This window comes from Pithys albifrons, chromosome 21 (genome assembly GCF_047495875.1).
Source record: "Pithys albifrons albifrons isolate INPA30051 chromosome 21, PitAlb_v1, whole genome shotgun sequence".
NCBI lineage: Eukaryota > Metazoa > Chordata > Aves > Passeriformes > Thamnophilidae > Pithys > Pithys albifrons.
Genome location: NC_092478.1, coordinates 1,727,314 through 1,740,801, shown reverse-complemented (window position 1 = coordinate 1,740,801; position 13,488 = coordinate 1,727,314). Strand labels below are relative to the sequence as shown.

Here is a 13,488-nt window from a genome sequence, read left to right as displayed (position 1 = left end):
TGGAGCTTCCAAAGGCACGGGGGTCTTTTCAGTGTAAGATGTGTTTGTAGCCTAAGATACTCCTCTGAACAAACATAAGAAATGTTTCCACTGTGAATTTCACTCATGAATTCTGGTACAGCAATAACGTCTCAAAGACCAGTGCAAATGAGGTTGTTTCTTATGCTCAAAACCCTCAACAAAGGCAAAACTGACCTGGTGTCAGCTCTGCAGAAAAAAACCTGGGGCTTTAATAGATCATGAGAAGAACACACGAGGGTCATGCACTGTGAAAAATTCTTGTCCTGAGCAAACAATGGAACCTGCAGAATCTTTCCACTCTGTTCAGCTCCAGCAAGGCCTCAGCAGAGAGTGCTGCTTCCAGTTTTTGATCACTGCCCCTCAAAAAAAGATGTGAACCAACTGGAAGACTCCAAAGGAGAGCATCAAGAATGATCACAGGTTTGGAAAACATGATCTATGAGAAAAGATAGTGCAAGAAATCAGGTTGTTTATTCTGGAAAGGGAAAGGCAGAAAAGGAAGATAACAATCTTAAAATATGTAAGAGGTTGCTACAAAGGGATACTGAGATTTCCATGTTCCTGGCAGACAGGAAAAAAATAAACAAACTAGCTTAAATTACACCAATGACTCAGGAAAAAGCAATTTGGAGGGAAGCTCATGCAGCTCTGACAGAGAGTGCACAGGCTGAGACACCTCCCCGGACGTTCCGCAGAACAAACGTTTGTCTGCAGCGAACGGAGCCGGTCGGTGCTGCCTCCAGGTCACCCGATGGACAACCCGGCCCTGCGCGCCCTTCCGGCCCATTGTTCACGACTCGATTGTTATGCAATGGCTATTCTTAGATCATTACCGCGAATGTATCGCGATATTAGACCTGGAACACCCACGCGAGTCCTCAAGATGACAGAACTACAAGGAGGTGCCAAAAGGCTGTGCTGGACAGCAGCTTTTACAGCCCTCTGACACTTGCACAGTCTGAAGGTGCCTCAGTGGTGCAGGTTGCAGATATTGAGGGGCATTTTGGTACAGCTGGAACTAAAATCATGGAATGGTTTGGGTTGGAAGGGCCCTTTGAGATCATCTCGTTCTGACCCCTCTGCCATGGTACTCTGCAGAAAGTCACAGTGCCCAATCACCCCCTTGGGGAAGAGTCTTTTCCTAACATCCAAGCTAAACCTCCCCTGGCACAGCTTCAGGCCATTCACAGAATCACAGAATCAATCGGGCTGGAAAAGACTCCAGAAACCATCGAGTCCAATCCTTTATCAACCACCACCTTGTCAACTAGACCAGAGCACTCGTCCTTCCTTAAATGCCTCTGGGGATGGTGACTCCACCACCTCACTGGGCAGCCCATTCTAATATCTAATCACTCCTTCTGTGAAGAAATTCCTTCTAATGTCCGACCTAAACCTTCCCTGGCACAGCTTTAAACTGTGTCCTCTTGTCTTTGGTAATGATCATGGATGGAAGAGGGAAGGATGAAGAATCATAGAGTGGTTTGGGCTGGAAGGGTCCTTGAAGATCACCCAGTGCCATCCTCTGCCATGGGCAGGGACACCTTCCACCAGCCCAGGTCACTCCAAGCCCTGTCCAACCTGGCCTTGGACACTTCCAGGGATGGGGCAGCCACAGCTTCTCTGGGCACCTGTGCCAGGGGCTCACCACCCTCACAGGGCAGGATTTATTCTCCATCTCTAATCTAACCCTACTGTCACTCATGTGCACCCTTTCCCTCTCGCCCTGTCACCACGTGCTCTGTCAAAGGCCAAAGGCGGCGAGGGGCGGGGCGGGGCGGGGCAGGCGCTCGGTGCCTCCTCAGTGTCCCCGCACCGGGGCCCTTCCATCCCGCGGCGGGCGCGGCCCCGGCCCCGGCCCCGGCCCCGCTCACCTGCGGAGCGGCACAGCAGGGCGGGCACGGCCCCGGCCCCGGCCCCGCTCACCTGCGGAGCAGCACAGCAGGGCGGGCACGGCCCCGGCCCCGGCCCCGCTCACCTGCGGAGCGGCACAGCAGGGCGGGCACGGCCCCGGCCCCGGCCCCGGCCCCGCTCACCTGCGGAGCAGCACAGCAGGGCGGGCACGGCCCCGGCCCCGGCCCCGCTCACCTGCGGAGCAGCACAGCAGGGCGGGCACGGCCCCGGCCCCGGCCCCGCTCACCTGCGGAGCAGCACAGCAGGGCGGGCACGGCCCCGGCCCCGGCCCCGCTCACCTGCGGAGCAGCACAGCAGGGCGGGCACGGCCCCGGCCCCGGCCCCGCTCACCTGCGGAGCAGCACAGCAGGGCGGGCACGGCCCCGGCCCCGGCCCCGCTCACCTGCGGAGCAGCACAGCAGGGCGGGCACGGCCCCGGCGCGGCGCAGCCCGAGCAGGGCCGGCCCGAAGAACAGCGCCTCGTCATCGGGGTGCGCCGTCAGCACGAGCGCGCGCCCGCCACGCGGGGCCGCGCGGGGCCCCCATCGCGCGCGCCCCCGGCGCAGGCGGCGCGCGCCCGCGAGCAGCAGCACCAGCCCCGCGAGCAGCCACAGCGCCGCTGCCATGGCGACCGCGCGGCACGGAACGGAACGGCAGCCACGGCACGGATGTTCCGGGGCAGGGAAGGGACCCGCCCTCCCTCCGGCCCGCCCCGGGGCGGGACTGCGCGGCCGCGGGAGCGGGAATGGGAAACGGGGCCCGGCGGGGCGAGCACGGCGAACGCGCCCTGCATGTGCGGCTTCAGAGCTTCCCGGGATTCGGATCCCGGTGTGCCGCTCCACGGCTGCTCGGGAAACGTGTCCCGGGATGCGGCTCCAGCGCTGCCCAGGAAACGTGTCCCGGGATGCGGCTCCAGCGCTGCCCAGGAAACGTGTCCCGGGATGCGGCTCCAGCGCTGCCCGGGAAACGTGTCCCGGGATGCGGCTCCAGGACTGCCCGAAGAACGGGCCCGGTTTCCCCGCTCCAGGGCCGCCCGGAGGAGCAGGACCCGGAGCTGGCCGGGCTGTGGAACGGGGGCCGTTCCCGTGGGGAGGGCGGCGGGGAAGGGCGTCACGGCCCTGCCCCTGCTGTACGTTCAAAGTGACTCAGAGTGACAGAAGTTGAGGTTCCAGCGCGTGGTGCCTCCATCCCTGCGCTGAGCCGCTCTGGATGAGCCGTGGGTTAACGGGAAGCGCTACAGCAGGACAGGAGGGGCTGATCCTCAGACTCGTTCTGTGTCTGCTGCTCTGCCGGCTATCCCGGGTGTGTCTGCCAGGGAAAAACCGCCTGGATGGGGCTTAGAAGTGAAGTCAAGCACTGGAAAAGGAAACAGGAAGCGTTAAAATAAACATGAAAGAGGCAATCGGGTGCAGGATGGCTTGGGAACGTTGCTTTTCCAGACAAACAGGCAGTATGGAACACAAGTGTCTGGAGCAATGGTGCAGTGTGAGAGCTGGGTGAAACAAGGGTGAAATAAATGGTGAAAACCATTCAGGGGAGCTCAGTGTCTGAGGAGCAGCTCAGCCCCCAGCAGGTGTGTGACTTGTCACTGATTCTCATTTGGACACCTTTAACTTCGAAGTGAACAGAGGAAGTCCCTGGCCTGTGTTGGGATTAGAGACTGCAAACATCAGCCTGGAGATGGGTCTGGTCAACTTCGCGTGGCCCTTTAACCACTGGAAGAAAATAATCCTTAAAACCCACGTGTTTTGTGAGTGATCTTGTTTCAATCAGTGAGCGACTGCTTTATTAAGTCTGAATAAATAATTGTGTGGGCACTTCTCATATTTAATGCAATTTGTGACAAAGAGACACTTTAATCTTGCCCAGTGGGCTATTTTTTCCCCACAGTAAACTTGGTTAGAGATTTGTGAGTTTGGCACACCCTGAGTCACAGGTGGGACACGGTGCAGTTTGGAACTCCTTGCCGGGGATGCAGGGAACGAGTTACACTCTGCTCACAGAGGGGGAGGAATAAACGCACATTTAATGAGATTTAAACCTCTCTCACATGTTTCGGAAGTCATTCGTCGCCAGAGCAGGGGCGCGACCTCAGGGACAGCGCGGGAGGCTGCGGCGGCTCCGGGCGGGCTCCGGGCGATGCTCCGAGCCCGGGATGGGCTGCCGAGGCCGCGATGACGGGCAGAGCCACGGCCCGGGCCCGCTGCTGGCCGGTACCGAGCCCCGTGGGGGTTGCGAACCCCGTTGCCGGCCGGTACCGAGCCCTGTGAGCGCTGCGGGCCCCGCTCCGGGGCGGTACCGAGCCCCATGGGCATGGCTGGGCACTGCGGACCCCGCTGCCGGCCGGTACCGAGCCCCGTGAGCGCTGCGGGCCCCGTCCCTGCTCCGCTCCCTCATGGCGGCCGCGCCCCCCCGGCCCCTCCGCGCGCGGGCCCCGCCCCGCCGCCCCGGCCCGCGGTCCTGGAAGGGCCATAGCACCGCGTGCTGTCCCCGCCGCGCTCCCCGGCCACTCCCCGCGGGCCGCCCCGCCCGCGTACCGCCACTGAGCGGCACGGCGGGAGGAAAGGGCGAGGCGGCGCGGCCGGTGAGGGGCCCCGGGCGGCGGAGCCGCGGCTTGTTCGGTGCCTGCCAGGACCCGGCGGGAGGGGCGGGGCGGCCGCGCCGGGGGAGGGGAGGCAAGATGGCGGCGGCGGCGGCGCTGAGGGTGAGCTGAGACGCGCCCGCACCGCCCCCCCGGCACCGCCGGCACCGCCGCCCGGGCCGCGCCTCGGTAAGCGCGGGGGGCCCGGCCGGGCGGCGCGGGGGGCGGCGGGCACGGCCCCTCCGCTGCGGGCGGCGGCGGCAGCGGGAAGAGGAGGAGAAAGAGGAGGAGGGGGAAGAGGCGGGGGCCCGGCCATCCCGTCCTCCTCCCCCCTCACGGGGACTGAGCCCTGTGGTCGCCGGGGGAGGCCGCTGCGGCCGCGGGGGAGGCCCGGGGGGCGCGGACCGGGCCGGGGGGCGCGGGGAGGCCCCGACGGGGCAGGGGCAGGGGCTGGACCGGGGCAGGGGCAGGGGCTTGACCAGGACCAGGACAGGGCAGGAGCGGGAGCGGGAGCGGGACCGGGACAGGGCAGGGACAGGACTGGACCAGGGCAGGGGCAGAGGCAGGAGTAGGGGCAGGGGCTGGACTGGACCAGGACCGGGGCAGGGGCAGGGGCAGGGGCAGGGGCAGGGGCAGGGGCAGGGGCAGGGCAGGGGCAGGGGCAGGGCAGGGGCAGGGGCAGGACCGGGGCAGGGGCAGGGGCAGGGGCAGGGGCAGGGCAGGGCGCGCTGGCCCCGCGGGGAAGTTGCGGGGCAGATCCCAGAGCAGCGCTGTGCGAGCTGCGCATCCTTGCGCTGAGGGGAGCAGAAGTGCGAGTTAAAAAAAAATAAATAAAAACTCCCAAACATAAAGAAAGGGTCAGTTCTTCTAAATCGGCCCCAGCAGCGCGGTGGGTCCCGGGGATGTGCCGGGGCAGCATCGCGGCCGCTGCCAGAGCTGGGGAGTTGCTGCTGATGCTGACGCTGATTTATTCATATGGGACCTGTAAACATGCCCGGCCTCTGTCACCTCCGGGCTGCTGCAGGGCACAACGGAGGTGGCTTTTTGCTAGAACTATTCTGACTCGATGGTAAAGAACTTGCTGATTTTCTGTACTTAACTACCCTGTGGGTGTCGGGTTGGCTGCAGTTAGACGAGGGTCCGGGGGGATGGGTGGCTGTCAGTGTTCGGCTCAAGCGAGTGAGTAGAGAGGCTGAACAATCTGTTGTTGTCCAAAACCTGCTTCTTCATGTTTCACAGATATGGTCTGGACAAGTGTGTTACCTTTTCATGACTGTGGATATTGGTGCTTATTACAGTGGGGATGGGGAGTTCTGAAGGGTTTGTGGCAGCATTCTTGTATCGTGTATTAATTTTAAGAATGGCACTATGAATATGAACTGCTGGAGCTCAGATGGGGATTTTTATCCTACACAATATGGTTTGAGAGGGAAAAAAGTATTGCTGTTATAAAAAACCCCCATTACTGTTGTGGTAAGTGGGATGACCATGGGCACAGTGAAGTGCCTGAGTAAGTGGACACAGTGTTGTCACTGCACACCAGGACTGTGCTGATCTGTTGCAGTTTTGCACTGGAATTCTATTCTGGCCGATGTTGTTATTCCTGATTAACTAAACAACCTTGACATTTGAAAAGGAAGGCTGTAACATTCGGGGTGGATCTCCAGTTAGCTGCAGTCTGGAGTCTCGTGTTGTGGGATGAAAGACCTTGATGCCTGTCCCAAGGATTCAGAAGTTCAGAGGAAACAAGCCAACTGCAGTGACCCTTTTTGTCAGAGCAGGGTTAATTCTTTTCTTGGTGTTGATTTAATCTGTGATATTGTATAGGCTGCTGAGGGAAAAAGTTCTGTTGTGCTTCATGTGCAGTATAATCTGCCTGTTTGAAATACACTCTGATATGGGTCACTGCTGAAACATGGGAAAGAGCAGCATGTTGGAATCTGCTTTTTAAGAGTTATCATGTGCATTTTTTAACATGTGGAGAGATGTCCCAAGTGCTTGCTTCCACAAGTGTTACTTCTCTCTAGCTTGTTAATCATTGCATGAATCAATTAAAAGTGACTCCACAGACTGAAATTATGTGCACCACATCAGGATATATTTGCTTTTCTCCATTGTCCTGCTGCTGTTTTATTTTAAATACACTTTGACTTCTACAACTGCTCACTTTAGTTGCTCCTTCTGGGCAGGCAGATTTTTCATTGTGATCAAAAAGGATCTACAAAATACCCTCAAAAACTGTGGTGAAAGTAGGGACAGACCCTGAAGCTCATTTTGGTTTCCCCTTGAGTCCCTTCGACAGTTCTTGTGCCTCTTGAGCTGCATCTTCAGACTTATTCATTTCTCAGTTACAGAATGAATGAGGGATATCACAGGGAAGGGAAGCTGCCTCTGCTTCAGCTACTCTTAAATGCATGAAGGCAACTGAAAATCATCTTCTGAACAATATTTTTTTCTGTATTATGATCTTACTATTGGCATTTAATTTACTCATTCAGGGCTCTCAGCCAGTTTTGGTGAAGTGTCTTATTCCTCTTCCTTTCTACTTGCCTGCAGAATGATTTGAATGAAGGTTTTCTTGCAGGATTGAAACTGCTGTTTGGAGTTGTGTGTGTGGAGCTGCTCCCACTGCAGATCTCAGCAGCTGTGGAAGCTGGGAGGGATCTGTTCCTCAGGCAGGTGCAGTGCAACACAGAACAATCTTGAGAACAGACTGCTAACCAGACAGTGGTTTCATAATGCAAACAAACGTTTCCTGGATGCCAGGCTTGAACTCTTCAAGTCCTTTATGTTTTTTAGTCAAATCTGAATCACTGTTTTGGATGTTGGGCTCTTAACTGGATGTGTCACGTTCCCTCCTGACTGTAACTGGCCCAGATTAAAACTGGGACCTGTGCAGGACCACTCTCTGTAAACATTTACTTGGTGCTATTTCTAAATTATGCAAATAGACAGGAACTGCTGAATGGATCTTCCATTTCAGTTTCTCTCTCCCTCAACCCTCCTCCATCTAGTAATGATGTTTTGTGAGGTTCCCTTTCCCTTCTGGGCTGTGGGATCCCTGCCCAGCCTGGGCCTGCTGGGCTCAGCTCAGCCAGGGCTCAGCACACTTGGAGCTGTTTCTTCCCAATATCCTGAGATTCCTGTGTCCTTGCACAGCTCCACAGCCAAACCACTCCTAATGTTGCCTCTCCCAGAGGGATTGGATAGGCAGTTTTTTCTTCAGGCTCAAGGAAGATGTTGGTCTGTGTGGTTTTGAAGTCAGTGACTTCACCTGCTTATGATTGCAAAGGTTATTGCAAAATTAAGATACTGTGTTGGATGCATCAGCCACTTCTGAAAAATCCTGACTTGCAGCAGGAGAAAATTTAGAGGTTAATTTTTTATGCAGGCAAATTACCTGGAGAAACTGTTGAGCAAAACTAAAAAATTCTGTGTCTGTTGAGTGACTGCTCGTGGGTAAAACTGAAAATGAAAATACAGTCCTAAGGATGTGAGGGAAAGAACACCTATAAATGAACAAAGATGAGCTTAAGTATAAGATATGCTTAAACTAATATGATGTTTGTTTTCATGCCTCCCCTTGTGCCTTGTGCTGTGCAGCAGGGAAGGAGCATTTGGGTAATTCACATCCTCCTGATGTCACAGGACTCTTGGCCCACCCAGTGCTGGAAACAGCCCCAGCCCCAGCATTCTCTGCCACACACTCCACATAAACCTCAGCTGGGGTTCCTGGGCAGAACCTGGGGCTGTTTGGAAGGCAAATGCTCTCCTGGATGGATTCAAATGCAGGCAGGTTTCAAGGAACGTGTCTGACAATGTGAATATAAATCAGATTCCTGTCTTGTTTGTCAATGGTACAGAGTTAAGCACATGTAAGTTCATGACAAGTTCAAGTGCTGTTCAGCAAACTAGACAGGTATATTGTTACAGCTGAGCTGCACTTTTCACCTCATTAATAGTATTTTGGAAAAAGAAAAAGGAAGATGAATTAATTTAAACTAATTTAAATCAAAAAAATTGCATGTACACTGGAGAGTTTTGTCTCAGGTTCATATTTTTCAACTTGTGTTCTGTTTTTATGCTGTCTGAAATACTGGGTTGACAGAGAAGGGGTGTCTGGAAGGTGGGAATTCTGCCAAACAATTGGTGTAACTCTGCTTTACCTTTCTTGGAATGTTATTCCCAAACCCACTGTAATAAACGTGGTCAGTTACCTGTTCCATTAGAGACATTATTTGTGTAGGGGCTGAGGTTTCACTGTGTTCCCAAAGATCAGATGGAGACATATCTAAAACCTTGGAGTCCTGGGTTGGTTTTCTTCACTCCAGATCTGAAGGATCCCTTACACCATCTGTGGTTCAAGATCTCTCCCATTCTGTGCCTTTTTCTGTGTTAGTCCCAGTTGGAGTTACATTTCTAGATCTGGTTGCATTCTGTGAGAAGCAGAACATCTCAATCCCAACTGTGGGAACAGTAAAGGTGGTTTCCAGAGGGCCCTGCTGCCTTTCTGTGCAGTGTCAGAATGGACAAGGCATTGCTTGGATGCAGTTAAAAATGTTATTTTAACTTTATTGTATTTTTAGTTATGTCTGGACTTGATTTTATCTGAACCCTGTCAGGTGAGGAGAATTATGAGGCTGATACTTGGTTAGCTTGACCCTTCCTTTGTAGAATGTGTTTCCTCCTACAGTGCATCAGTTTGGGGAGCTGTGGATTTAGTCAGTATGGATTAAACAAATTGTATTTCCTTTCCCAAACCAAAGCTGTTTTTAAAAGCTGCCACTACAGAGATGCTTTTGATAATCAGTGAACTACAAGAAGAGGCTGGAAACTTAAAATGACCACACAATTTCTTGCATGTTAGATGGTGTCAGAAGCAGTTTTACCTGCAGGTGGATTAACAGTAGAGGAATAAATTCATGTGTAGGAGCTGGTTTTGATGTGCCTGCTTTCAGTCCAAAAAGGACCAGAAAAATTTTTGGTTTGAGAGAGTGTTTCATGCCCAATGTGTGATATATGTGGAGTTTGAGATATCCTGGTTATTTCTAAGTCATAGATGAAATGGGAGAAAAAAGGTGAACTGGAGTGAACCTCAGTGAGTTGTTGGACAGGGACTCGTGAGTGAGGATGAGATGCTGAGGGAAGTTGTTCCAGTCCTTGTCCCTGTGGTTTGTGGAGCACCTCCTGAGCCTCTTGCCTGCTGCAGATGGAGGGTCCCTGCATGGGTTTCTGTTTCCCTGGACAGTTCTGAGGGTGCTCCAGTTGTTTCATAACCAGTTGGATCCCCCTGTGGCAGGGACAGGGCCCTTCAAAGGGGTGAGGCAGCGACCTGTGATCTGGGAACTGCTGGAGGTACCTTGGGAAAACCTGTCTCCCCTTGGCAGTGAGAGGCCTTACTGTGAAATGCCTGGACTTCGTAGGGTTTGCTTTGACCAGTCAATGTTGGAGGTTTGGTTTCTTTGATTAATGATTTTTTTTTGGTGCACATTAACTGTGCTATTTGCCATATTGGGACAACAAGGAAATCTGGTGTTCCCTGGAAAACCAGAGTATGTTCTGAGTGTCTGCAGGAATTAAACTATCTGTGTTTCTGTGATATATTTTAAAAACAGAAAACCTTGTAAGGTTTGTACCCTCCTTGGGTTTAAGTCATCTCTTGGTGGTATTTTTAGTCGAGGAAATGTCTACATCCTGAATTTGCATTTCTGAATGGAGCATTTCCTCCTCCCTCTTTGGCTGGTTTGGGTGTTATTGTGGCCCTCCCTGGCAGCAGGAGCTGGGTGGGCTTCTTGGCAGCAGAGGGGCTGCTCCTCCATGAACCCCAGAGCTTCCCTCCCCCAGGGATTCCGTATCCCAACACCTGCTCTGGCTGGAAATGCTCAGCACCCTCTTTTCTGGGTGAGGCAGGTGGGGAGCTGATCAGAAACTTCCTAAAATGTCAGTGTGAGCTCAGCTTTTCCTGTCATGTTCCCCCATCTAATGCAGCAAAGTTTGTGTAGTGAATAGCCTGAGTCTTGATATCATCATGTGTTAATGACTCTTCTTTGAGATCATAAATTACAGGAGGGATTAAAATAGAGTTTCCTGGAGAGTCACTGAATTTGATGGACCCCATTTTGGTAGAGCACAAATTGTATTGGAATTTGTAGCTACCTCACAGGAGAGAGAGAGAGAATCTGTTACTTAAAGATGAAACATAACAACGTGATCCTGAGATCTGGCAACAGTTTGGTTATAAATTACATATATAAGTATGGCCAATATTCACTTTGGGAACCATGACAAAAATTGGTTTGAATGACTCTTTAATACTTACTTGATATTTAGTGTTCCACAAGCTGTTACTTAAGTACTTTAAGGAGCTGGTAGTTGGTTAATGGGAATTCTTTTCCTATTAAAATATGAAGTATAAAATGTTATTTTAATTTTTTGGCTCTTTGGATGGATATGGGTAAGTCTTCTGAGTATAAATGTGACATCTTGAGTTGACAGCTGTAAAGCTCCTTCACTTCTGTCACGTCTGTAATTGGCTGAGTTGAAGTTTGTCATGTTTCCATGTCACGTGGAGCTTGTCAGACACTGGGGAGCATTGTGAGGTAATGCTGTGGATGGTCAGAAACCAGATTATATTGTACATTACTGGAAATGTCAGGTGTGAAAAGGGGCACATTCAAATGTTTGAGCTCTTCTTAATTTTTTTAGATGCTCCTATTGCTGTATTTATGGCTTCATGTATATTATGTTAATTATAGACTTGTTCAGTGTTGGTAGTAAAACAGCCTTGTAGATGTAACTTAAATTGTATTTCTAGCAGGGATAGAAATAGCAATTTTTACATCACTAACCTTGTGAGTAGAGGGAGTGCAACTGTGTGAGATGAAAGTTCTTAGGAATTTGTGGTGTGTTTGAAATGCCTGTCACAGGAGAAGAAAAGGCATTTGCACACGTGGAATTGGCATGGAAAATTCAGTAGTTAGTTGTTCTCAAGTTGGAGAAATATGTTCTTTGTTTCATTCATTATAGATGGTAAGTGATACTTAGCCTTGTACAATGTCTATTAGTTTGAATAAATAACTTCTTATGTGGAAGTTGGACCCACTGAGCTATTTTTAGAAATCTGTCACTGTTTGCTTGTGTGTGGCATATCCCCAGGATACAGAATTGATGTTTTTCCTTGAGTGTTTAACAGATTAATGATTATCTGGTAAAACTACTGGGAAGGTTTGTTTGCAAATCTAGCCATGCACTGAAGGGTTTTACTTAAGTGACTCTGGACTTGTAATTTTGTGTTGTTGAAGTTTTGTGTCTTGAAGGAACAGACACAGGTCTGTAATGAAATCTACTCACTATGGTTTAATAGGGTTGGTCCTTAAATATGAGCTGGTTTGGTTGTTTTCCATGAGGTAGTTTAATTATCTTTTTATGAAGGGAAATCACAGACATAATTATTCACAAGTATTGTTATCATGCTTTGGATAAAGCCTTTCTAACCTCTGCTGAAACACTCCCTTCACTCCTCATTTTCTCACCAGAGTAAATTTTGAATAAATATCTCTGAATTAATTCTGTGCTTCGTTGTAGATCCCCTGCATAAGGCAGAGCCTTCCTTGCTCTGCCACAGGTTTGGTACATCAGAGCTCAGTTTACTAAAGCTGTTGATTTATAAACAAAATCCCCCAACTCGGTTTAGATACAATCTCATTCCTTGCACTCTTTATATCACACTTAGTTTGCTCAAAAAAGAGGAGGAAAATTCCCAGAAGGATGGGAACTTTAATTAGCAAGTGTTGGTTAAGTACTTCAAGATGGCACGAAAATTACTCTGAATGCAAAAGTAGCGGCTTGTTTTGGATAAGTGAAGAGAAGCCGAGGCTGCCCATGAGGGTGGTGATTTATCCATGGGGGTCAGTGGAAGGGCCGGGGGTGTTGCAGCCGGGTCTCTGCACACCCCGAGGGGTCAGTGGAAGGGCCGGGCTGTTGGTGCCGGGGCCGTGCCGGGCCCTGCACACCCCGAGGGGTCAGTGGAAGGGCCGGGCTGTTGGTGCCAGGGCCCTGCACACCCCGAGGGGTCAGTGGAAGGGTCGGGGGTGTTGCAGCCGGGTCTCTGCACACCCCGAGGGGTCAGTGGAAGGGTCGGGCTGTTGGTGCCGGGCCCTGCACACCCCAAGGGGTCAGTGGAAGGGCCGGGGGTGTTGCAGCCGGGTCTCTGCACACCCCGAGGGGTCAGTGGAAGGGCCGGGGGTGTTGCAGCCGGGTCTCTGCACACCCCGAGAGGTCAGTGGAAGGGCCGGGCTGTTGGTGCCGGGCCCTGCACAGCCCGAGGGGTCAGTGGAAGGGCCGGGCTGTTGGTGCCGGGCCCTGCACACCCCGAGGGGTCAGTGGAAGGGCCGGGGGTGTTGCAGCCGGGTCTCTGCACACCCCGAGGGGTCAGTGGAAGGGCCGGGCTGTTGGTGCGGGGCTGTGCCGGGCTCTGCACACCCCGAGGGGTCAGTGGAAGGGCCGGGCTGTTGGTGCCGGGCCCTGCACACCCCGAGGGGTCAGTGCCCTCCTTGCCCGGTCAGCCCCCCTGCCCTCGGCGGCCGCAGGAGCTGCCTGGCCACGTGTTGGACACTTTGGGGGAACTGGCCTGCTAAAAATAGGTCCAGTTTTTAACCTGCCGTGTTTTTCCCAGTGAGGAGCAGCTTTCCTTGGGCAGCACTGGCTGTTGCCTCCTCAGAGTGCTGCAAGACTTGAGCCTTATTTCTGATTCCGACGTTGTTTCCTGGGGAGTCTTTGACAGATTTCTTAACCTTTCTGTGACTCATTTGCCCACGTGTCTGCTGAAGAGAGGAGGTACTTCTGCTTCTTTCTGAAGCCTTTTGAGTTCTGGAGATCAAGCTGAAATTATGCTGTGATTGTTGCCATTATAACATCCAGTTCCAAATTATTTCTAACTTACTCAAAATTCTCTGCATATGGTAAATGTAAGTGTGAACAGTAGCTCTTAAGGG

At 52.5% G+C, this 13,488-nt stretch overlaps 2 protein-coding genes across 4 annotated transcripts in view; one reads left to right on the top strand and one right to left on the bottom strand.

Annotated features, from left to right (window-relative positions):
• Positions 1–3,045, bottom strand: part of PIGL (phosphatidylinositol glycan anchor biosynthesis class L) — a 54,643-nt gene extending 51,598 nt beyond the window's left edge. Inside the window, exon 1 of the mRNA XM_071574956.1 lies at positions 2,318–3,045. Coding sequence (XP_071431057.1) covers positions 2,318–2,540 — 223 coding nt within the window. The 5' untranslated portion in view covers positions 2,541–3,045. The remainder of the gene's footprint in view (positions 1–2,317) is intronic.
• A 1,527-nt stretch (positions 3,046–4,572) lies between these two features.
• The window catches only part of NCOR1 (nuclear receptor corepressor 1), a 60,970-nt gene continuing 52,054 nt past the window's right edge, over positions 4,573–13,488 (top strand). For 2 of the 3 annotated variants that reach the window (XM_071574955.1, XM_071574953.1), the window contains exon 1: positions 4,573–4,684. The gene's annotated coding sequence lies outside the window, so the exon portion shown is untranslated. The remainder of the gene's footprint in view (positions 4,685–13,488) is intronic. The other variant, XM_071574954.1, reaches the window with a different exon arrangement.